We start from the raw sequence: 25,313 nt of genomic DNA, 5'->3' as shown, positions 1-25,313 counted from the left end.
AGAGATTATGACCAGCAAGGTGTTTGTTGTATACTGGTCCAAAGTTCAGTTCTCAGGAAACCTGGGATGTTCTGTTCATGAATGCTGCATATCACATAAGATACAATGCTTCAAAAATTTAAAAGGGGTGTTACTCTCCTGCTGAAACCACCTAGAGCAGTAGACTCTTAAGATATGTTCCCTTTCTCATTGTGCTATTTAAAACTGGAAAGTACTAGTTAGCCAGACAATATTTCAAAAGGCAGGGATCCAGTATGACAGCACAGCATGGGACAGTCATCTATCTCACTTGCCCCATTATTTCACCAAATTAATTGTTGTCAGTGGCTGCTAAGGGACTCATTTCTTGATAAGAAATGGGACTCGTTCTTTGATTCTCTAGTTTCGGTACTCTTCATAGGATTTTTTTTTAAATTATAAATTGGGCTGCTAGGAACTTTGATGATATGGCAATAATAATCATTTGTGACTCCACTGTTTCAGCAAGGTATGGACATACAGAAAAATTGTATTTCTCTAATCTTTAGAAGTATTCTGCTGGCATATGTGATCTGCATGCCCTTCCTATAGATAAGCATACTGAGGTATGTTACCTCTTAATATCTTAAGAAGATAGTGTTTGTCATCACTTTAGTGCAGAACTTCTTTCTAGTTGCAGTTCTGATTTAGAGCAACCCTAGAACAGACTGAGAAAAGGAAAATTTATAAAAAAACCAATTTGGTATATATATAGTAGTTCTACTGTTTTCAGTACAGTTTTGTTCCATTTTTGGGTTGGGCTGCTTTTCACATTTTTACTTTTTTTCTGGAAAAATCAAGGGTGGATATTTAAAGCAAGACAGTGGAACTTGTATTTTATATTTATGTATTATGCAGAATTTTCCCCATAGGAAAGCAGCCTGATTATTATTACTTAAAAAGTTTTTTGTGAATTATTTTTATTGTGGCATGGTGCTGTATTTTTCATTGGGGAAAACTTCCAGGAACCACATTTTGGGTGTTGTGAAATTTGGATGGTAGATGGGAGATGAGGGTGAGAGCTGGCATGTGTTGCATTGGTCTGATGGTAGCTGTCTAATTGCTGCATGTCACTGCCCTGGGTTTGCTCTTGCTGAGGCAAGGTGTCTAACAGTGAACTTTACAGGGACAGGTGCGGCCTCAAGCATTGTTCTCCGATTGTGAGCCCAAATCTTGTCACATTTTGTGTGCCAGGTGCCACTGTCCAAAGTGGTGGAGAAAGTTCTGTGTTCAGGAGACAGCAAAGACCAGGTGTGTTCCTCATAAGCAGCACAGAAACGTGACCAACACAGAGAAGGAAAGAAATTAATTTAGTTTGCATCTGCTGAGCCTGTCACCCTGAGGCTGGAGTATGAACACTGGCCAGCTCTGTGTATGAAATAAATGACTGCTGAAAATCCAGAAACTGTGCTGACTTTTTCAGACTTTCAATGAAAGAGGCAGTAGGTGAAATGAGTATGTTATGTAGCAACAGGGTTTCAATATCTGGTAGCAAAAGCCCCTGCGTCTTGGAAAAATCAATTTTGTAATCTCACACATTGCCTATTTATTTATAGCTTGAAATTAGTTCTTTTACAGATATGTTCCTTTCTCTACATCTCTCTCAGATGAACCTAGAAAATACATCCCAGCTGTTGTAGTTGGTGTTGTTGGAATGGGTCATGTACCTGGAATTGAAAAGAACTGGAATTCTGACTTAAAGATCCAAGAAATAATGAGGTAACAGTTGTCCTTTCCTGCATGTTGATGTAACAGCTTCTCTTGCTAAAAACCAGCAGTTTCTTTGGAGCTTTTTTGGTTGGTTGTCACAGCTTAAAGAGGCATCTCTACTGTCATTCCTGCCATGTCAGCTCACTGACTTGCTGTGCAATGCTTGCAGATTATGCTTACAGCAAAGAAAAAATCAAAGGAAAAAAGTAAAGAGTTGAATATGGAGGGAAGTAGAGATGAGAATATGCCCTTGTCTAGAAAAAAAATTAATTGGTCCTCAGTTAAGTCTTCTAAAATGAAAATTTAAATGAGGGCTGTAGAAGATGGTGAAAACAGAACAAGGCTTTTAGTCTAAACTAGGTAAATATAAACCATTGGATTTAAAGCTTTTGTTTTGTCAGGACACTGCTGACTCTGGCAAGCTTAGTGACGCAGTTGCTTGTATCCTATTTTTAACTGTATATATAAGTAATGACTTGTTTTAATGTGTATCCCTGACTAATTATGAGCTGGTTTAAGGCACGTATCTGGTGAACTCTTGCTTCAAAGTACCTATTAAAATACATGTATGTGCTTTGTAAAAGACAGAATTGAAGAACTAAAGTTTTCAGACTACGTGTATCCGATAAAGTCACAAAGGTCAGGACTTCAGAAATACAGGAGAGATTATAATACAACTGGGTAGTACTGGTCTGTGGTGCTTTAGGATTATAGAGTCTTTCAAATATTGACACTTATCACATTCATTTATTGTGTTTATGTAACCACCTTACCCATCTCTTCAGAAGCTATGAAAACCAGAAAAGACTGACATCCCTATAAGTGGTATATTTAGACATCTGAAATACGATTTAGAAAGACTTTTGGTGTCTGGATTCAAGCATGCAAAGTACAGAAGCTCTGCCTAACCATTTATAATTACCTTTCAAGGCTAAGCTTCACTTGGAGTCAAAAACTAGATGTCCATATTCCTCTGCACCCTTGCAAATAACCTTTACAATGAAGTTGTCCAAAGCCATGTAGTTGTGTGGTGGATGTTGGCTGCATCATTAACAGCACAGAACTGAACAGCCCAAAGACCAGTTGCATGTCTTCAAGTCCTCACAGGTCTTTCTCACCAAAGTTTAGGCTCTGACTTGATTATCTTTACCATGCCAGTGCCATAACTGAGCAGAAGTGTTACTAGTATCTTTCACAAGACATTAATACTGCATTAACTTGATTTTCTGAAACAATATGAAGCAAATGACCTTTATAAGAGTGCTATATTTGCGACTTATTTTTCTTTAAACTTTTTTGACCCTCATGCTGTTGCACTGCAGTTGCAAAGCAGAGTTAGGGCTTTCTTTTGTGTGTTTAGTGTTATCACCTCTATAAACTGGAAAGTTTTAAAGACTTTCACAGGTATTTAGTTAAATTTTAGAACTTGCAACGTGAACTTGAAAATTGTCTGGATAAAAACATACGTATATTTCTAATTTTTTTCTAATTTTTAAGTTCACGCTTTTTAAGTTCATTGAACTCTGCTCCAAGCAGACCTTTTGTCTATCACAGAATATTTTGAGTTGGAAGGGATGTGCAAGGATCATCGAGTCCAGCTCCTAAGCAAATGGCCCATACAGGGATAGAACCCATGGGCTTGGCTTTATTAGCACCGTGTTCTGACCAGCTATTATTAATTGATTTTTAAAATTTGTGGTGAGGGATTAGAATTGAGAAAGAGTAGGTAGAGAGGCATATGAGAACATGTAAAGAGGTGCCTTTACAGCATTCTTGGTTCAATACATTCGCTTTTTTAAAACTCTCCTGTATCATGCTGTAATGTGCAAAATCTTACCAGTGATAACTTTTCCTTAGTTTGAGCACATGGATCTAAACTCAGTCTAGTTGTATCCTAATCTCAGAACATCTAACCTGGTTTGAGAGCACCCAGTGTTTTTGCACTATTGTAACTGATTAGTTCTGAATACATTAGAAACTTTTTCTGGAAATGAATAAATGATACGTTGAGGGTTCTTTGAAACAACATATGGAAACTTCTGAGTTGCCTGTGAGAGTATTATGAGTTGCTGTGGGTGCAGGGCCAGCTGAGCTGCTGCAGAGCCTGTTAGTGAGGGTGCAGGGCTGCATGTGCATGTGGCTGTGCTCTCAAAGTCAGCTTTATCGGGAAGGTAGTATTAACTGTTTGCTTCATACGCTAACAGTAAGACTGCTTGACAGTTTGGGGGTAGACCTAGTGTCCCTGTTGTCCTCTGCCCTCCTGGTTCCAGGTGGCTGGTGCAGAGACTTCCAAGCACTTCTGTGAAAATCTCAATATTCACTTTTAGTATTCTTCAAGAACTCTGTATATTGACTTAATTATTTTGGTAGGGTGATGGACAAGTCAAGGTTCCTAGCCATTAAGAAGAAAAGCTGTAAGTAGAAAAGGCTTTGTTAGTATTTGTTAATTGTTATTTAATTCATATGTAGCCCTTGAACATGAAAGAATACATTGTTCATTCATGATGCATCTGTTACCTGAAAATTTCCCTCACTATAGAGAGGAAGGGGAGAAAAGATCCTTTTTTTTTAATTGGAAAATGCCTGCTGTTTCCAGCTATGCAAATATTAATATCGCATTCTATCTTTTGTTTCAGTGTGCCTCCTCCATCAACTTCAAGTAAGATTTTCAAATTTGTTTTAAAAGCAACAGTTTTTGGACTGCTGGGATATGGCTGCTACCGAATAGGTCACAGGACAGTTCAGTTTGTTCTCTCAATGCCAGCAACACAGAGCTATCTTCAGAGGCTGACAGAGGTGCCTCAGCAGTGAACATTGAGTGGAGGCTCTGTGTGAAGAAGGTGGCTGAAGAAAGGGTGATGGAGGCAACATGTAAACTGGACTGAAGAATGAGGATTCTAGTCAGAGTTGACTGATGCTGAGCAACACTCAATTACTATATAATAAAAGATTTGATACTAAAGTTACACCAGCTATGATCTGATTAATAGTTTTGATTCTTGGTAGGTGTGTTGCATGAAACCAGGTGATTCCAGATTGAGGTAAAAGAAATGTGTATGCAAATATATATATATATATATATATGTATATATATACGTGTGTATATCATATATGCATACTATATATATATACACTATATATATGCATTATATATAATATATATATTACTGATGATGTAGTACAGGGAGCTTAAAGAGTGTGTGTTCATGGCTCCTTTCCAGAGGAAAGAACAACACAAAATAATCTAATCAGCTGCATCTCCTCTGAAGTTCAGGGACACTTGAGTGATTCTTTGCTTTTTTTCCTAAGGTATAATAATACCAAGTGGTTGTTTCTGGTGCCAGACACTTTTACACGTAATTTAAAAGGACATCTTCTCAATGTGTGTTTTATACCTAAAACGTTTAGGCTTTTTTTTAAACTTAAGAGTTTTCCAGAAATTTCAGAACTGTACAGGCTGTCATACGTACACGGCTCAAATTTTTTACAAGCCTTACTGAAGAACGGGAATGTTGCCTTTAGATTGCGTCCCTTGTTACCACCACCAGTTGAATTGTCTTTCTCCTGCATAGAGAAGGTATAGCCACCCCATCAGAATGCAATGTGGTTTGTGTCAGATGTTTACAGGACACTCTGTTCATTTAGATTAGCTTATTTAAACTGTATTATTTAGCCAAATCCTGCTGGTTTCAGTATTGTAAATTTAAGAGACTAGAACTACTGTACAATTTACTTTTGTTTCTCGGACCTTTCATATTTGGCATAAAAAGCCTGGAATTAATCTGCCCCTTGTTTTTGCTACATGAAAATATTTTATTTATCAATGTAATGTCTCAGTGGATGAATATTTTAATCTATTTAATAGGAAAGCAGTGTTCAATTTAGTTTTTCAACCAACTGTAGCATTTTATTTGGATTACCTGCTATTTATACGTAGAATTATGGGTACTACAGACTGCTGTTATTTTCTTTTTTAATTATCCAGAACAGTAATCCAACATCAATCTATTTCTTCCTTTTTTTTGGTTTTTTTTTTTTAGTCCTAGGTTCGTATTTCATTGGAATTTTTGGTACCTTCCCTTTATAAGGATTGTCAGTGATTGTAAAATGCCCTTGGCAATCAGCTAGTCTGATTTCAACAAGACAGATAACATTGTCATATCGAAGTTAACCTGATGTATTTGAATGGAAGAGTCCCATTTGCTCCTCAGGCTCATACAGTTGGTCATTGCTGAAAGTGAGGTTTTTATCTGTATTCTTTTGGGAGTGAAAGATAGCAACCACTGTGTGAGGCAGGAGGAGACAAAGGTGACGTTGTGTTTTGTGTCTGTGTTTTTTCAGTTGGTTCAATAAAATCCAGAAACCACTTTTAATAGGGTGCATTTCCAAAGCCTTGTGTTGGAAATGGTCCCGTACAGCCTTTTGTTTGCTGAAAATATGTACATGTATCTTCTGTACAGTGTTGTCTTTTTCAAGCTTTTAAAATTAAGGGTCTGATGCTCCTTTCTGTGATGGCATTGACTTTGCTGGGAGCTGGTCTGTCCATGCAACCTGATGCTTTTCTGCCTTGCACTTTGAAAATTTTATCAGTTCCAGTGCAGCAAATTATTAAAGTGCATGTTTGTCTTTAAACTTACTGAATCTAACCCCGTTCTGCATAGCTCTTAAGATAATGCTAGGTGCTTTTCTGGTTCTGGGCCTTACAGGTGTCCAGGGAGTAAACCTTAGCAAATGAGAATGACAGCAATTCATGCTTCTAGGACACAAAGTGTACATGATAATACAGGAGACAGTGGGGCAGGTCCTTTTATTTTCTATTTATCAGTGCTTAAGAAACCACCAGCCATCTCTAGCAAGAGGAAAAGCAGCATTTGTAAACAATGTATAGAAGAGTAGAGTGACTGTCTGAATTTTGATTCCTGTTTTTTAAAAACGTTTAAGGTATTGTTTACAATTAAGCAGTCCTATTTGAATAATTCTATTACATTTTGTGTACATTTTTAAAAGATGAAAGCAAAAGCTTAAGCTCACTCTTCTCCTGGCTTTACTGACATACCAAAATGTTGTTCTGTTGGTTGTTTTCTTGAGAATATTTAGCTGGTAGAATTAAATATATGGATATTTTGCTTTAAGTTATCTACAGATTTTGAAAGTATCTGCAGATATTTTAAAAGCTCTGTAGATCTTTGATATCTGTGCTCAGGTAATTTTACACAAAGGAAAACAAATCTAAGGTTAATTTTAGATAGGAGCCTTAATCTTGGGTGGGACTAATGCTAAATGATTGTCATGGAGCATTCTTGCAGACTTAATGTTTTATGCTTTTTAGCCAAAAGTGATTACCATCTAAGGTGCCCATTCATTATTCAGTTTTTCTCTCCACTCAGTACCTTAAGTCTATTGCTTCAATCTTTTTATTTCTTTTTAAAAAAGCATATCAGCAGATTCTTCAGGGAACCTGTTTGTGGATGGAGAATTTGCCATTTATCTTCCCACTGTTGCAAATTGGCAGATCATATGCACGCACTGTTTACTCAGTGGCACTGGAAAGTGATGAATTTGCAGAACTAACAATTTTATGAATCCATACGCAAATTCTTGATGTTGTATATTCAATGTTGTACTGTTTATATAACATAATCAGTGTTTTAGGTCCATTCTTTTCTGTTCTAGCCAGTCCTTTCAGTGTTAACAGCATCCTGTAAAATTTAAGTATATGTTGAATTGTCCCAGCCCCACCTCAACCTTATGAAGCCATATTGTATTTTTTTGGTGACATGTACATCTGTTTTATGCATTTGTACATGTGATGTGAAGTATTTTTAACAATGTGTGCCTTTACTCTAAAATGATTTAAAGTAAACAGCAGTATGTTCTATTATATAAAAAATAAAATATTTTAACCACCATTTCTGTTGAAGGCATTTATTTTCCTAATTAACCAGTATTTTTATTGAGAGCAAACACTGGTTAGCTAGATCTAGTACAGGATAATTCCACCATCTAACACATTTTCCTGCAGGACATTAGTTGAACTAAATACCTCCTGCTTAGGGGCATCTGAGTGTAATGCTGAAGCAGGGAAACTAGTTTCTCTGCCTACCATGTGTAAAGAGGAAAAGGATGAGTTTCCCTGTCCTGCTGAACACACAGGGAGACTGTCTGCTCAACGTGAGTACTTAAATTCAGAGTCCAGAGTTAGGCATGGTGAGTTGATTTTGTTGTTGTTGCTTTTCTTTTAATCTCTCCAGTGCTGAGTCTTGCAAGGAGCTTGACAGCCTTAGTCCCAGTCCAGCAAAGCACTCCAGCATTGACTTAATATCAGGCACAGTCGTTTGTGCTTAAAGTGCTATCCTCCATGTGAGAAATAAAGACCCTTTAAGTGCAAAAGATGTTGAATGAGTGACAAAGAGCTTAATCTTTCAAATTGACACAGGTAAATCAATATGACCATTACTTTATAAAAAAGTATTAATACAAAGATGCTGTATTCATACTTAAAGTAACTATATATGATAAGCTGTATTCCATACAGATAATGTATCATCTGTTTGCACCCTTTGTCAATCAGTGGTCCATCTGTTTTGACTGTATGTAAAGCAAAGTGCAGCCCATTTTTCCTTCATCAGGCAAAGTTCCCTCCAGTTGCACTTGACGCTGTGGCTGACAAGAATTGCTGGGTAAACCATTTAGGTGGAAGAAAAAACTTTGAACATTGTAGTCCAGTAGTGTCCCTGGGAGTGGCAGAGGATGCTGCACAGCAGCTCGGCTCTGGAGCAGTGCTCGGTCAGGCAGCCTCAGGTGGCATCCAGCAGCTGCCTGCTTTGGGAGTGTATCGTTCACCAGCATTACACTGCACACTGCTGGCTCATGTCACATTTGTGGTGGTTTTTCTATACCAAATACTGAACAAAATTTAAAAATTGACTTTTTAAGGTGGATTAAAATGTCTGGGTTTCCACTGGAAGATGTGTTTCCATGTGTATTGTAAAACATCTTAAAAACTGAGAAATATATCAAATTACCTCAAAGTGGTAGGCAGTGGGAACTACACATGGAAAAGAAACAGCACATTATCACTTGTGTAACCCTAAGATACTCATGTATGTATTTCCCTGTTTCTAAAACTGAAATAAACTTTAATTTTAGACTTGAGTGTTTTAAGACTGACATTTTTGTAAGATGTGGGAGCTTTTAAGTATTGGCAGAAGAAGGGTCACTCTTGTGGCTGACTGATGGACAGACTTCAGTGGGGTGCTGAGCCCATGCTGTGGAAATGCACGTGGAAGACATCAAGCACAGGACAAAAGTAGCTCCAAAGATCCACAGCTGAAATCAGTCTACTGGCTCTTCAGGTGAAAAAATGCACCAGCTGTGTCTATCCTCACACCAGCAAGTCTTGTGTGTCCATGTGTATGGGGGGAGACCAGGAACAGCTGACACAGCTGTCCTGTTCAGCAGCTCCCAACTGAAGACGCTGGCTGGGGGTTGTCCTAATTATCCCCTCCCTTGTCGCTTGCCTTATGCCCACTGCAGAGTGGAGCTTTCAGGGAGGCAACAGCAGCAAAGATGGAGCTACCCTTACCCTCACTCCAGTAGGGAAGAGGGTAGGAGCTGGTGCTGTGTATGCTCTTTTCAGTCACAAGATCTTGTCCTTTGAGTCCTGGCACCTGGCCTGGCTCCTCCTTGGTGGCTCCCTGCTGGGGACGGCTGTGCTGCAAAGTGAGCAAACACTCGTTTTTGCTTGTTGGAGGTTTTGCCTGTGGGTTTGTGTAGTACAACACAGAGAAGCTCTAGCAGCGTTTGGGACGGGGGAAAGATGCACACAGCCACTTTCACACTTGCCTTATCCAAGATACTTGGTGCCTGTGTATCATGACTAACGCTTGAGGGAAAAGGGGGAAGAATCAGACTTGAAAAAAAGCCGTATCCCTTTCTTCCAGTTTCAGTAGGAGGAGGCTTATGCCTCCTCCCAGCTAAGTGACATTATTTCACTGGTAACACGTCCGTGATTTTGGCTGCAGAGATGATTTATAATCTGGAGAAAGTAATGAAGAGTGATATTTGAATAGAGCAGGGTGGTTATTAATGTGATGTGTCTCTGCAGCTACTAAACTGCACATCTGCTTTCTCCATGGCCAGCAGGAGTGTTCTGTGTCTGCTCGAGCTGTGTGTGGGCAAGCCTGGCAAGGTTGCTCAGGGCTTTAAGTTTGTACAAGTGCAACAGGGTTCTGGGTGTGCACCACCTGGCACTGGGCAGCTCCTCTCCCCCTCCCTGCTGCCATCCCCACGTCGTCTCTCATCTAAGTTCTTTAGAGCGGAGAATCTGTTGCGTTTAGATGGAAAGTGCAAGTAATAGTAATAATTTAGTGCCATCTACTGTCTGCAGATGGTTTGTTTACCTACTCTGTCCGGGTTCAAGTGGAGGCATCCACCGGACCCTTCAGAGAAGGTAAGTGTGCACAACTTGGAGAGGTTTGGTCTTGACTCACCAGTGTGGTACCTGCTTTTAACTGAAATAACACAAAACATGAACATTCTGAATACTGACCTGCGGCATACATTCATTTATCTTTTTTCTTGTTGTGGGTGCAGCGCCCCCGCGCCCTGCTGGCGGCTGCCGCCGGCCGCCCCTCCCCATGCCTTCGAGCGGGCTGAGCCGCCCTGCCCGGGGCCAAATTTGATCCGCCCCGTCCCAGCCTGCCGCCCGCCCCGCCGGACCCAGCCTCGCTCCCCGCGGGTGGCCCCATGGGCGGGATTCGCGGCGGCACCGCCCCCGGCCCGGGCGCATGGACGCGGTGCTGCGCAGCGGCCGCCGCTTCCCCTCGCGGCTGCTGAGGGCGGCGGGCTTGGCCCGGCGCAGCTCCGCGGGCACGGCCATGCAGCGGCCCGAGGGCGGCGGCGGCTGGCTGGGCGCGCTGCGCTTCGACAACCTGGCGCTGCGCTCGCTGCCCGTGGACGCCTCGGAGGAGGGCGGCCCGCGGACCGTGCCCGGCGCTTGCTTCGCTCGGGTGCGGCCGAGCCCGCTGCAGAACCCGCGGCTCGTGGCCATGTCGCTGCCGGCGCTGGCGCTGCTGGGGCTGGAGGCGCCTGCGGCCGACCCGGCGGCGGCGGAGGCCGAGGCCGCGCTGTTCTTCAGTGGGAACCGGGTGCTGGCGGGCGCGGAGCCTGCGGCGCACTGCTACTGCGGCCACCAGTTCGGCAGCTTCGCGGGGCAGCTGGGCGACGGCGCCGCCATGTACCTGGGAGAGGTGCTGGGCCCGGGGGGCGAGCGCTGGGAGATCCAGCTCAAAGGCGCCGGCATCACCCCCTTTTCCCGGTAAGGCCCGGGCGGGCGGTGCCGGAACAGCGGGCGAGGCGCGGTTTGGAAGGAGCAGCGGCCGGTGCCCCATGCGCGGCTCGGGCGCTGTGCGGGGAGGACAGGGACGGGCTGGCCGGCCCGCAGATCGCATTAGCGAGGGGCTGGTGCCGTGCTCAGGGTCATTCCCTGAGGCAAAGGTCATCTCTTAAATCCTCGTGGTTGGTTGTTTTTTGTTTAACTTTGGCAGCAGCGAGTGTAATGCTTAAGTGCCAGATCAGGAGGTGCCAAAATTTTCCGCTGGAAAACGAAGAGTGTAACTGGATCTCGTTCAGGTGGCACGTTACTTCTGTCCCTGGTTATCCTCCAGTGCGGGTTTTCCCCTTTGGAAGGATGCAGACCATGATGACAGTGGGGAGAGCAGTGTGTAATTGCTGCCCTACGGCCCACACAGGTGGTATTTAAATGTGGGTGTTCGGTTGCGCTGCTGGTCCTTCTACCCACTCTTCCCAGCTGTGGGAGGGAATAGTGGAAAAGTCCCCAAAACGGCATATTGACCAAATCGCTGCAAGGGATGGGTGTTTTCATTAGCCATATTGGCCTTTAAATGCTTTAAATATTTCAGGTAATTTTTCCCACTTGCATTTCCCATATTTTCTGTCCCAGCTCTACAGAGGCTCGGTAACACCTTAGTTTCATGTATGCAGCCCTCTGAAGGCCTTCTGCAGGTCTGTGAGGGTTAGGGAAATCACAGATATGGTGGTAGCTTTGTAGATCTGCCCTGGGCAGCTCTCCTGCTTGCCTGTGGCTTTGGAAGTGCTGGGAGTGTGGGCTGAGAACCACCTGTGTTTGTTCCATTTGCTTAATATCTTTTAAACAAGCTAGTTTGTTATCCTTTGTCTATTTAGTTGTTTTTGTTTTGGTTTTTTTTAAGTGCAGCTGTTGTGCATTGTCATATTTAGGAACCCATTTCTAGATTGCTTATCCAGAAAGAATCAAAATAATATTTTACATTGTATTTCATTTAGTTAAGAGGAAACCATTGACTTGATATACAATAAAACAGCTATTGTCCAAATTTTTAAAAATTTTTGAAGAACTATTGCATCAATGAAACCAACAGAGTTAATTATTAGAAGGGATATGTGTACCTGGAAGGTTTATTCTGTTACGTGTGCTCTTCATTGCAAGTTGTGTCCATCTAATTGAACTTTAACAGAAGTGTGAAGGTCCAGCTTCTGTTTTCAGATCTGCCACTACTTTTTTGTGTAACCATGGACGGGGTATGCTACTTCTAGGCTTTTATTTCTCTACTGCTACAGAGGAGACAGAAGTTCCTGCCTTTATAGCCTAAAATCCCTGCATGTGTTCCTGCTGCAGGCAAGCTGATGGTCGGAAAGTCCTGCGGTCGAGCATCCGGGAGTTCCTGTGCAGCGAGGCCATGTTCCACCTGGGCATACCAACAACTCGGGCTGGCACGTGCGTCACGTCCGACTCCAAAGTCGTCCGTGACATATTTTATGATGGGAATCCAAAAAATGAAAGGTGTACAGTTGTTCTGAGAATAGCCTCTACGTTTATAAGGTAGAAACATATTTTGTTGATCAGTTTTGTTTTGGTGCTTTTCTTTTAAAACTAAGCAGTCTTTTAAAATACCGTTTTAAGTGTATTTCTCTAACAGCACCGTTTGTGTGTTTCTTGTTCTGGAGGCTTGGAACTTCTTTTGCTGGGCTGTAGGAAGAAGCTGCTGTTCTTGCCTGGCAGATGGGATGGGCTGCTGTCTTTGCACTGAGACAGAACTAGGGATGCTATCCTGGTAGAAAGACGTTAAGTTTTGCAAACTTAGGAAAACAGATTTTTTGTGTTTATTCCCGTACAGAATACTTTTTTTGTTTTTTATAGTAGTAGTAGTGGTAGATTATAGTTCTGTCCTTAATTCCAGTTCCAATGTAGTACTGTCAAAGTTTGGGTGTACTTTCCCTGCCTGAGAGGTGTACGAGGTTCCTGCTCCAGCAGAAGCTATTAGGAATTTCAGGAAGTTGCATTGCTTCCTCTAAGGTTACAGAATATTAGAGGAAGGTGAGGTATAAGGAATATGCGCTTTCATACGTATGTGTATATTTGCGTACGTTGCTGCTTGTGTTTACATATCTGGAAAATGTATCTGGTATGCTTGATGTACAGTCTAGTATTTAAAATAATTCCAACTTCTACATACTTACTCAGGGTAAGAATTTTTCAGTAGAAGGAGTCGTAAGAAGCTTTAGTGAGCTGGTGTTCAGTACTGGCAGGATCAGTCAGTTTAGTTACGTGTGCATGTAGGAGCTTCCTTGCACCGAGTAACTGAGCCTCACCACGTTCAGTGTAGGAATCTTGCAGGTTTTTCTCTCAGTCATCTGAAGGATTGGTGTTAAGAGACAATGTGCTGTTATTGCAACAACAGTAAATGTTTTTATTACATGCAGTATTAAATTATGTTAATAGTATCAGATAATTCTAAAATGTGTTTTTATTTTGAAACAGATTTGGCTCTTTCGAAATTTTTAAACCTCCTGATGAATACACTGGACGCAAGGGCCCCAGCGTTGACAGAAATGATATTCGAATACAGATGCTTGATTATGTGATCAGCACTTTCTACCCAGAAATCCAGGAGGCTTATTCAGACAACACTACTCAGAGGAATGCTGCCTTCTTCAGAGAGGTAAGGAAGATCAGATTCTCTTCATAAATCCACACCAGTCATCTTTAGGAGCTTCATCTGCAAGCACAGATGACTGGAGTCAGGTAATATTTTGTATCATTCAATTGTCTGAACTCTTCTCTTCTTTGAAGAAAGCACTCTTAGTAGACCTGCTTATTGATGAAAACAGTGTTGATATTGATCTCACCAGTGAAAACAGTTTAACCTTCCTAATAGTAATTAATGATTTCCCTGCTTTGGGGGAGCTTCCGAAGGCTTGTCTCCATTTGCTGGGACTGTCTTAGACTGTGAGAGGGAGTTCTGGCTCTGACTGTCAGATGAGTTGATGGTGCTGAGACATCACTTGCAAGGCATCGTTATGTAAAATACTGAGAATGCTGAGTCTCATTTTTCAAATTACAAACAGGAATGTTGACTGCAAATCAGTTTAACTTCAGGCTTTAGAACTGAAATGTTTAAAGGCTGTTGAGCACTCTTATAACTAGTGAGCAAACAGAGTAATTAAAAAATACCAGTGTCTAATACTTGACTAGTCTATCTAAAAGCTTTGCGGTGGTGCTTTGAAATCTGAAATGATCTGGTGTGGACTGAGGGAATGGCTGCAGCATGATGCACTTTCATAACAGACCAGTAAGAGGTCAAAAGCCAGACTTAATATCTGACATTCTATGGTTTGGTTTCTTGCCCCCTTTTTTTCTTTTTTTTCTTCATCACAACCTGTGCATACTTGCATTAGTTCTTAAAAGCAAGCTGTGGCTCGGTTCACCACTGTGTACCGAGGAGTTTTAACTCTGCTGGACAAGCCTTTTGTGTGTGAACAATTGGGGTTGATGAGGAGAACTGTGGCTTGTAGCTCACTCTGTGCGTGTCCAGCTCTGCAGCTGATGGCATGTTTACTTTCTGATGGCAGAAAAGTCATGGGACTTGGGGATCTTTGTGGGTGTGTGTGTGCACCCAGTCCTGGTTTTGGCTGCTTTTCCTGGCTCCTTTTCCTTCCCCCCACCCCTATTCCTAGCATCCTTTTCTCATTTCCCCATATCCGTTTTTTGTTTGTCGTGCTCCTCCTGCCACTGCCTGTCTACACTCCATGTCTGTGCTATCACTGCCTCCTCATGTTTTCTCTCAACCTTATTGGGGACTTTCCAGATTTTTCTCCACCTGAAAATCACCCCAGTCCCTTCTCTAATTGGACAAACACATCCATTAGCAGGGAACTGCTGTCACCTCAATTCTATCTTGTTTTATCTTTCCTTTTGCACTGTGGAGGAAACGGAGAAAAAAAGCACAAGTGATTGCATTTCACAGCACTGTCTAGAAAGCAAGCATCATTATCTGTACTTCTCAAATAATTTGTAGCTGTTGTTTAAATTTAAATGAGCATGTCCTTCAGCTGGCAGTCGTATTTATATATACACCATACCTGTCTTCTAGTTTGGCTAGCTGTAGAAAAATGTTGATCAAAAAGAATAAAGGTCAAAGACGATGCAGAGCTGTCTCTTCATTGTCAGTGTACCCATCTTTGAGTGGCACCCAAGCTTTAGTTGCTTTTGGGCACTCTCATTAGGGGGATTTCTTTCTACCAGAAGCCTGGTGGTGTGTGAAGCATCCATACAAAGACATTCAGCAGCAAGGACTGCCTTACTACTGGAGTGCTTTCATCCCATCCCTGGTGGCCACGATTTATTTATTTTTAACTTTCACATTTTCCCGGCACAGAGTCATTGTGCAGGGTGTGCCTCTCTTACTGGTTTATGGCCTGAGTAATCAGTTTCGGACACATGTAGCTGGCTGCTGGCTTCCAGCTGCCCCATGGATCAGCGTTCAGGAAAAATGGGTAAAGTACCTACCACGAGAGTATTGGAAAATGTAGAAGTGTGGGATCTCAAGGTGAACCAGAAGGTTCTGTTGCAATCATCATTTGTGATTTTCATTACCTGTCAGGGAAAAATTTGTTTAATTTTTCTTCTTTACTTGACTGCATGTGTTTTTTAAAAAGAAGGTAGAAAAATTCTGGATTTGAATGCAAAGGCATAGAAACATCTAATGAAACAATTCGTAGATCCTTTTTTGAAGCTTAATGAAATACACTTTCACTGCAGCATGGAGTAAATAGTTGCTTTGAATTTCTGTGCATTGTTAGCTATTTGGGTAGAAGAATGTTTTTATTTGTGAAAATAATGTGATTTAGAAGTTTTAGCTAATGGCTATGTAAAACTTTTACTTACAGCAATTTAGTAAAGTATTTGCAACTAGTTTTATTTTAAAACCATGTTAGCTTCCTGACTTTTAGACTTTTAGTGTTGTAGTTGACAGGTGGGCTAATGTATTTAGGTGACTAGGACTACTTTAAAATATTATACTATTTATTTGAAGGATGGTGCACATGCAGTGATTTTAGTCAACTCTGTAAAAGTAGTTCTCAGTTAAGCAGTGGAAAATCTCTGATGAAGCATGCATTTGGTGAAGAATTGCATTTAAATAAAATTTTCGTTCTTGCAATATTTTTATTTAATTTTGTAGCCTTATTTCCACTCTCAGAACATCGAGAAATGCTTATCAGTGCTAAAACCTGTTTGCAGGGAATAGTTTTTTTGTGTCAGCCCCTTTAACCTCACTGTAAATCACCCCTACAATACAAGGTAAACCAAAAGGCTAAATTTGCTTATGTGATCTCCTGCCTGTAGCTACTCTTTAAAAATAGTAATAGGCAAAAGAATGTATTTATATAATGACTAGACTAGTATGCAAATCTGGTGTCAAACAGTTTATCTTATTTCTGTGTACTGTCTCCAGTGCATTTGAAAGCTGTTCAATTGACTGGCAAGTCAAGCATGGAAGGAGAGAAGCAGAGGCAAACAGAAATGGGAGGCAGAGAAACAGGATAGTTACTGACAGGAGGAGAGAGGCAAACTGTCCTTAAGATGTTTGTGTGTGTGGCATGCTGCCAGAATCTGCTTCCATTGGAGCTGTAGAAACATCAGTTCAGACTAGGAAATGCCTGGAAATAGACGAATGTTTTGGAGAAGTGTTGTGATGAAAAATGAACTAAACATCCTTTCTTTCAGCTAACCAAACGGACAGCGAGGTTGGTTGCTGACTGGCAGTGTGTGGGGTTTTGCCATGGTGTGCTGAATACAGACAACATGAGTATAGTTGGACTAACCATTGACTATGGCCCTTTTGGGTTTATGGACAGGTCAGTGTGGCATCAATGTTTGGAATTGCATATGTACTTGCTATATAGGACAATCCTGGTATTCATGGTTGCTTTAATATTTTTACTCTAAGGTAGATTTCTGAATTAGCTTTATGGCAAAGTAGATTAAGGTAGCTCTAGTTATCCTTTAATTCTTCTTTACAATGTACTTTAAACTGTGTTCACAACATCTCTAGCTGTTAGACTGTTCTTACAGCGTGTGGGTTTGGGAAAAGAATCAAGGAGTGTTTCCTTTCAAATTTTTTAGTTCCTAGAGCAGACTAAAATAGTAAAACTATTTCTCACAGTATTGGTGTCCAGATAATTAGAAAATGCTAAGTACTTCTTCTCTTGTAGGTATGACCCTGAGCATGTTTGCAATGGTTCTGATAATACAGGGCGCTATGCTTACAACAAACAGCCAGAGGTTTGCAAGTGGAACCTGGGGAAACTTGCTGAAGCTTTAGTTCCAGAGCTGCCCTTGGAAATAAGCCAACTTATCCTGGAAGAGGAATATGATGCAGAATTTGAGAAGCACTATTTGCAGAAGATGAGGAAAAAACTAGGCCTAATCCAATTGGAATTAGAAGAAGATAGTAAGCTGGTGTCTGAACTGCTTGAAACCATGCATGTCACAGGTTGGTGAACAGTGCAGAAGGTGCTTATTTAATAGCCCATCAGCATCTATTATCAAATCAAAATATAATTTATGTCTTGACCTTACAAGAAAGTAGCCTTGTGCTACTACACTGTAATCTGAGGGAAGAACAAAAGACTGAAAATAATTACCTTATTGTGAGCTGTGGAGTAGTTGTTGCCTTATACAGGGCTCCTGTCTCACATTTGCACCCTCACTGAGAGAACAGTTTTTTGCCTCTTTAGAATGGTGATCTATACTGCTGTGGGAGGAGGTAGGAAGGAGGTATGGGACCTGCTTTCCTGCTGATTTGTTAGTTGCATTACTCATAGAATTCATTTTTTCAGCTGGAGACTTCACAAATATTTTTTACTTGCTGAGTTCATTCTCAGTAGACATTGATCCTTCAAAATCTGAAGATTTCTTAGAAGAGCTTACAAGTCAGTGTGCTTCTGTGGAAGAACTGAAAGTTGCCTTGAAACCACAGATGGATCCAAGGTATTACTCTGCTTAAATACTTTCGGCTTTTGCTTTTAGTTTCATTATAACCATAATGAACACTGCATGGTATGTAATATTTCACTGATTTTAAGATTGGAAATGTCACTGTTAAGTAGATGCATCATGATATACAGCAGTGACTTTCAGCAGTTGGCTCTTGGGTTAAAGTTGTCTGAGCTTTTGTTTGGTCTTCTTTTTAAATTTCCTTCCCTGTCTCTGCTGACTTGAGGCAATGAGAGTGCCAAATAATGAAGTGATACGGAAGTATTTTACAGGAGAGATGGGTTTGAACTACAATGCTGCTGTGTTCTGCTAGTGTACTGTCAGCAAAAAGCCACTTTCAACTGCCAAAGTTCTGGCCTGAGGATAACCTAAACAACCACTTTAGGTGGTGTAGTCCATGTCCGATTTGTTCTGCAGTCCAGCTACTCTGAGCATGGAAAATAATAACTCACGTTCAGCTGCTGCTTACAACAGCGATTGCAGCAGTTTTCCACGTTTTGGAGATGGGGAGAAACAATTAAAGGTATTTTGGGTATATTTCTCCCCCTCTCCCCACTTTGTTTAATAAGTGAAGGTAATGAACCTACCAAGTTCTTCAGCTTTGCTGTGTGTTGATAGCACAATACAGAGATAGCTTGTGTGATAGAGATGGGTCAGTATTTTCTAAACACTGCATTCAGGACTAGAGAAACATGAAAAGTAGTTATAAATCATCATGATAGGGATGTGACATTTTGGAGGGGAGTAACTGTAATAAAGTGAGTGCATGACTGATTTCTTTTTTAACCTCAGCACTTGGATATGATAGAGCTAGGCATGTCAGATGTGTACATCAGATTTGGATAGTACTTTATGTAAACTCAGAAATCAAAGCACCTGGCTTATCTCTGCTTACTGAAACTAGGAGAATATAACCTGATATAATGAGTTGTCTGTTTTGACAAGAATAGTGTTTCTTTTCTCCTTCACTTAATAATGCATTCATAGAGGAAATAAAAACACTTTGTATTTTGATATGCTGCAACTTTTTGGGTTTTTATTTTATGTTATGCTGTGGTATAGTTATTAATTCAGGAAAAATAAAAGCTAGCATGGTATTGCAAAATAAGGTGGAACTACGGTACAGCACCAGTGAAACACAGTGAAATATGAAAAGATAGAATCCTAGTCAAACTTACAGAAGAAGAGTCTGGATATTGTTCAGAATTTATTACCAGAAAGCAGTTCTCAGTCCGTGATTTAGACTGGCTAACTAAAAAAGTTAAATACAGTGTTGTCTCATGCAACTTAAATGAAGTATTTTTCCCCATATCATTTAGGTTTTTTAGTACTGGCAAAAACAGTACGTGTTAAAGAAATAAAAAAACCCCAAACAACAAAACCTGTGAATTCTATATTGTCTTGATATCTAAGTAAGATCAAACTTTTTAAACCAAATTCCTTTCAAAGTTCAAAAGGGTATTTTGATGCTCAACTAAACTGGTAATTTTGCGAATCTACTGTCTTCGTCTTATATATCACGGGAATATGAATTAAACACACCAAAAGAAGGGGGAAGTAAAATTAGGATAATTTATAATAAAAATTGTTCTGTTAATTACAGATTTCTGTTACTTAGCCACTCTAGTGAAATCCTAGTTTGTTGTGAATGTTTTTGTATCTACTTTGATTGCAAAGAGACGGTTCTTGACAGGAGGCTCAACTTCAGTATCTAACCTGTTTGTTCTTTGTGTTCCCAGACAACTGTCAATGATGCTGATGTTGGCTCAGTCTAATCCACAGCTGTTTGCATTAATTGGGACAAAAGCTAATATAAATAAAGAACTGGAACGCATTGAACAATTCTCTAAACTGCAGCAGTTAACAGCAGATGATTTACGTAGCAGAAATAAAAGACACTGGAAGGAATGGCTGGAGAAATACAGGTAAGATTTCTCAGTATTCATAGCACTATTACATTTCTGCATTTTGAGACAATGTGCGTGTCTCACAAAAGACACCCTGTCTCAGATATAGATCAGGAGGGATGGGGAGGGCATGCAGCTCAAGAATATTATCTACTGTCATGATCAGTGTCTTTGTTGCTGTGAAAGTTCCAGGGCATCTTTGTATTTTGTTTACTAGATTTTGTGGTAGTGTGAGGTTGTAGAAATCACCTAGCATCAAATCTATATGAAAAGCGCTTCAGTAATGTTGATGTTGATTCTGATACAGACTAATTCCAGTTGTGAACTTTTAAGTTTTCAGTAACTGCAACTGACTGACCTCTAAGCATTCTATCCTTTGAAATTTTTTTCCAAAAGAAAATTCTATGTGTGAATACAGAAAGCAAGTATTCTTAATCAAAGAGAAATCATGGCCAGGAAAAACAAATGTCCAGAACAACAAAAGCTTTCTTAATAAACAAGCATAGAAATACTTGAAAGACAAGATCTGAATGTGTCAGTCATTGCAGAGCAATGCAGATCAGACCGTACCCCATATCTTGGTCTGACTTTAGAGAATAGAAAAGGGGTGCTGTGCCACTTCCTCAAGCCATGTCAGGACCTGCTGACTGTCCATAGTACTGCTTTTAAATGAAGTGGTGTTTTATATTCTGTTGTCATGCTGCATCTTATAAACTGAGAGGATTATAGATGATGTAGTATTTTTTAAGAACTGCAAGCTAAGGATCTCAAAACAAGAAAATGTGTCAACTTCTACGTGGGGTTCTTGATAAAAACCACTTTTGTTACCTGCTGAATTTCAGAGTCCGTTTGCAAAAAGAAATAGAAAGCGTTGGTAATGCTGATGCCTGGAACACTGATCATGTGAAGGTCATGAATTCAAACAATCCAAAATATATCTTGAGAAATTATATTGCCCAGAATGCCATAGAAGCAGCCGAAAATGGGGATTTCTCAGAGGTATGCTGTTGCTGCTCGCTCTCTCTAGGCTTGTGTGGATGTGTAGTGGTGCTGTCAAATGGCTGACATCATACCAGGCAAAATTTAGTCTGGAATCTTGGGCAGTAAGGGGATTGGGAATTCACTGTTCAGGAGGTCTCTATTGTTTTTGTTGAAACTGTAATTTTATTGACTGCAGTACAAATAATGTGGAATCAAAAATCTGAATCTGAATCTACCAGCTTTTGTAGGCTGACCTTGGGACAAGACACTTAGCCTGCTCTTACTGTCTCAAGAGTGGCTTTTACCTTGGGAGGCAGTTGGGGACTAATTTATACTTGTTCCTTTCTGGAAAGTGTTACCTTTTAAAATTTACAGCTTTCACCTGTGGACTTCAGCATGTGGAATGTTAGACACAGAATATGGGAAAATTAATTTATTTAGAGAAATTATGTAAGAATTTGTATTGAATATTTTAATTTCAAGTTATTTGAGCTTGAGTCCCATACAGATCCAAACTCAGCCAGGTACAATTTCAAAGTTTGCATCTTACGTATATTGTTCATCTGTTTAATATTTGGCTTGTCTGGAGTTCATGTATTAAATGCAATATACTTGCTCATTATTTGCCATGAGGTTCTTCTCCATATCATTTTGCCTTTACTTTCTAAATTCTTATAACCATGCTGTTTTCACTTTAGGTAAGAAACGTACTGAAACTTTTAGAACGTCCATTCCAAGAAGCAGAAGGTTTCCAGGAGGTAAAGGAAGGTGCAGAAGTGGAGGGAGCAACTGCTCCAGCAGCTGTTTGTGCTCAAGAGACCGGAAGCAGACAATCATACTGCAGCAAACCTCCACTCTGGGCTGCAGAGCTCTGCGTTACATGATCTTCATAACTGCCTTGTTTTGTTTTTTGCTGTAGACTGAAGACTCTGATTCTCCTTCAGCAGTGAAGAATTCAGCAAGGCAAACATCAAAGTGCTATTAAGTTATTGAAACAACACTGCATTTGGATGCATCTGCAGCAGTCTTCAGCTGTGCTTAATTTGAAGCAATTGTGGATCATTGGAACAAACCAGTAACAATCAACAGCCCATATACATCAGTAATCTAAATGTTTAGAGACCAAAGTCTTTCCTTTATCTTCACTACATTGCAAGTAAAAAGCAGTATTTTATGTCGAGGCAGGCTGAACTTCAAACATCCAAATGGAGTTGTTGCTATGTGAAGACAGAAATAGCAAGTCAGGAATCTGATCTGTTTTTGTCTGATGTCTTAACTAATAGTACTTCTAATATTTATTTACTGCTTTCTCTATGCAGGAACTTCCAGTCCTCTTTAATGGAGGAACAGATGCAGTGTTGCTTGTTTGAAGCTATGTTTCATTTAATTAAGTAGTTCATTTCTTGTGAGCCTTTAGATTGTATTTAATCATTACCTATTTTCAGAGAATTTGTGCAGGCTAGAATTTGGGGGGAACATTTGAATTTTTTTAAGAGCACAATTAAGGGAGATTATATACATTTGCACTTGAAAACTTGGTGGTGAAGTTTATTCAGGTTCAGTATGTTTGCACACAATGCACATAAATATCTACTAAACTCAGGAGTGCAGTTTGTAAGCCAGTTGCCTCGGGCAGGATCTATATGCCAAATTAGTGTGAGCCTTAAACTACCCCAGAACTCAAATCCAGGTTTTTGTTGTACATTGATTTCTGTGCTCCTGACAGAGTCTGCCTGTTCGAGAAGTGTGCAGGTGAGGTACCTGCTCATCACACTAGTCAGTGGGGTTCTTCCATTCCTTCTCTAGTCTTACACCATTTAGTTTGCTGCCATGGTCTTTGAAAATCTTCACGCTGGAAGTTTGCCATTTAGGAACATGCTATTTGAGCTTGGGTAAAAGATTATGGAGGATGTGGGAGGAGAAGAGGAGCTAACTTGCTTGCAAGTTACTTAGGGATAATGTTTCAGGGGAAGGTTGGTTGTCATTATTGTCACATCATCAAAAGAAAGTTGTTCTGTAGTTAGTTGTTACTTAACTTTCTGAACTTCTTTTTGAAGGCCTGTGTTATTAGTTCGGACACCTGAAAAGTTTGGTTTAATGCAAAGGCTTCTCTTTTCCAACGAGACCAGTCTCTCACTGTGATTTACATGTCCTCAAAGAAATTCTTCTGCTACCCCCGTGCAAGCTTGATATCAGCTTGGATTGAATTGAGGAACAGCTGAGGGAGCTGGGGTTGTTCAGCCTAGAGAAAAGAAGACTCAGGGGTGACCATATCACTCTCTACACCACCTGAAAGGTGGTTGTAGTCAGGTGGGGGTTGGTCTTTTTTCCAGGCAACAACTGACATATCAAGAGGACACAGTCTTAAGCTGTGCCAAGGGAAATTTAGGTTGGATGTTAGGAAAAAGTTTTTTACTGAAAGAGCGGTAAATTTCTGGAATTGTCTGCCCGGGGAGGTGGTGGAGTTACTGTCCCTGGATGTATTTAAAAAAAGATTGGATGTGGCATTCAGTGCCATGATTTAGTTGAGGTGGTGTTAGGGCATGGGTTGGACTCACTGATCTTGAAGGTCTCTTCCAACCTGGTGATCCTGTGTGAATTATGCTCTTTAAGGTCTTCCTCAATATGAGCTGTCAGAAAACAGAACAGTTGGGAGTGTTGCGTATCCATCTGTACTAACAATCAGTTTGTCCTTCTTGCTGTCACAGGACATAGGGGATGCTTTGATTGTAAACATTCACCGTGTCTTGGAGCTGGAGAAACTGATTTGTGACAAACTAGAATCTCTGACAAGCACAGCACTTTCTTTCTGTGAGATTTTGGAGTCCTTACAGAAAAGGACAAGCTAGGTGTATTACCTAGCCCATGGAAGAATGATGTAGTTGAAAGAGGTCTTCTAGGAATAATGCATTTTTGTGGGACTCTGAGACTTTAATTGAGGATTATCCTTCCTTTAAACTTGGGTTACAGGAACCAAACTATGTAATGGAAACTTTAGCAGAAAGTCAGTGCTGGGTAAACAATACTGCATCAGGGAGGGAAAGGGTGTTGGCAATTTGAAAGACACTTCAGACATCCCCCTGCAGAACCTGTGGTCTCTTACAGTGTGCCTGGTCCAAAAGGGAGTAATGGAGGGGGAGAAGTTGCTCCAAACTGATCAACGTAACTGTGCTGATTTTGTTTCTCAGTTTGTATCTTTTCTTTTGGGACACAGAGGGGAACAGAGTTTCAGAGGAGCTCTGTCCAAGCTTCTTGCTTAACAAAATGGTGTAAAAAGTAATGATTCTTAACCATACCTAAGGGGTCGAGTCTTTTTAATGGCATTCTGATGATAACGTGGTGGGGTTGAGTAGGTCTCTATTAATAGTGGTATAGAGAAGAACAATGATACTATAACCGTGTGTTTGGACATACAAGAATTTGAATTAACTACCAAATTATTGTGCACCTATATTGCCAAAATCATGGAAGGAGATACTTTGGAATAATTTACTAGCAGTCTTATTCCTGAAAGGGAAAAACCAATGTTACAGGGAGAAATGCAAATGCAATGGTATTTGCTGCTAAATATTCTTTGCTTACATGTTGATCAAGTGCAAGAGCAGGGTTGGAATGATGAATGCAGTCCCTGGGTGTGGCTGCTTTGGTGTGCCACTTAGTAAAGTTGTGTTTGTAATAGATGTTCACCAACAGGTAGAAACTGAAGTCTTTTACCTGTTCCAGCTGCACTGACACCCAACTGCTCGGTTCCTCAGGGAATGCAGTAATATCAGTGCTGTGTGTTTGAAGAAGCGTGATGATCCAAAGCCAAGTGGAATGCTTGTGCTCTTCCAGCATTCTCATTTCAGAAGGTGGGTCTCTGCTCAAACTGCGCCCTGTGATCTGTGAGTTTCTTCTGCTCTTGCTCCTGGAGCAATGTGGAAGCAGGAGGTTGTTCAGCACAATTAGACCAAATTTTGTCTTAGAACTTTATCACTTAGCTCAGTTCTTCAGAGAGAAGGGAATACAGGTTATAGCATTTGGGAGTCTAAATACTTGAATCATAATTTGCCGCTTGATTTTTACAGCTTGTATTTGCAATAGGCTCTGAAAATAATATTTCTTATTGGTCAAATATTCTGCTTATATAAAAGCCATGGAGGTGTGCTCAAAATGAAGTGGTGACTCTTCTTATCAAAAGCTTTCTCTGGAAATACTTGTTTAGACTTAGCCTGTGGCTGTACCATATATTCTCAAGTACCCTTACATAAAATCAAGTGGTACCCAGATGACAAAACTGAAATGAGAACCTCTTGGAGATGAATCTCTGGATAGTCTCACATAATAGTGGGACTCCTTTCATGACTTGGTAAGATTTC

General features: G+C 40.6%; 2 protein-coding genes across 5 annotated transcripts in view; both read left to right on the top strand.

Moving 5' to 3' along the window:
• Nucleotides 1–8,878, top strand: part of TRABD (TraB domain containing) — a 35,626-nt gene extending 26,748 nt beyond the window's left edge. For all 4 annotated transcript variants that reach the window (XM_032106204.1, XM_032106205.1, XM_032106206.1 and 1 more), the window contains 2 exons: nt 1,626–1,737; nt 4,365–8,878. In XM_032106204.1, coding sequence (XP_031962095.1) covers nt 1,626–1,737; nt 4,365–4,539 — 287 coding nt within the window. In that variant the 3' untranslated portion in view covers nt 4,540–8,878. The remainder of the gene's footprint in view (nt 1–1,625; nt 1,738–4,364) is intronic.
• A 1,619-nt stretch (nt 8,879–10,497) lies between these two features.
• On the top strand, nt 10,498–25,221 carry SELENOO (selenoprotein O). Its single transcript, XM_032106678.1, has 9 exons — nt 10,498–11,047; nt 12,407–12,610; nt 13,550–13,730; nt 16,796–16,926; nt 17,284–17,564; nt 17,911–18,061; nt 19,807–19,992; nt 20,817–20,973; nt 21,654–25,221. Exons 1-9 carry the CDS (start codon nt 10,518–10,520, stop codon nt 21,846–21,848), a joined length of 2,016 nt encoding a protein of 671 aa, XP_031962569.1. The 5' UTR covers nt 10,498–10,517; the 3' UTR covers nt 21,849–25,221.
• Nucleotides 25,222–25,313: the final 92 nt, after the last annotated feature.

Source organism: Corvus moneduloides, chromosome 4 (assembly GCF_009650955.1).
Source record: "Corvus moneduloides isolate bCorMon1 chromosome 4, bCorMon1.pri, whole genome shotgun sequence".
NCBI lineage: Eukaryota > Metazoa > Chordata > Aves > Passeriformes > Corvidae > Corvus > Corvus moneduloides.
This window is presented reverse-complemented; position numbering and strand designations above follow the sequence as displayed.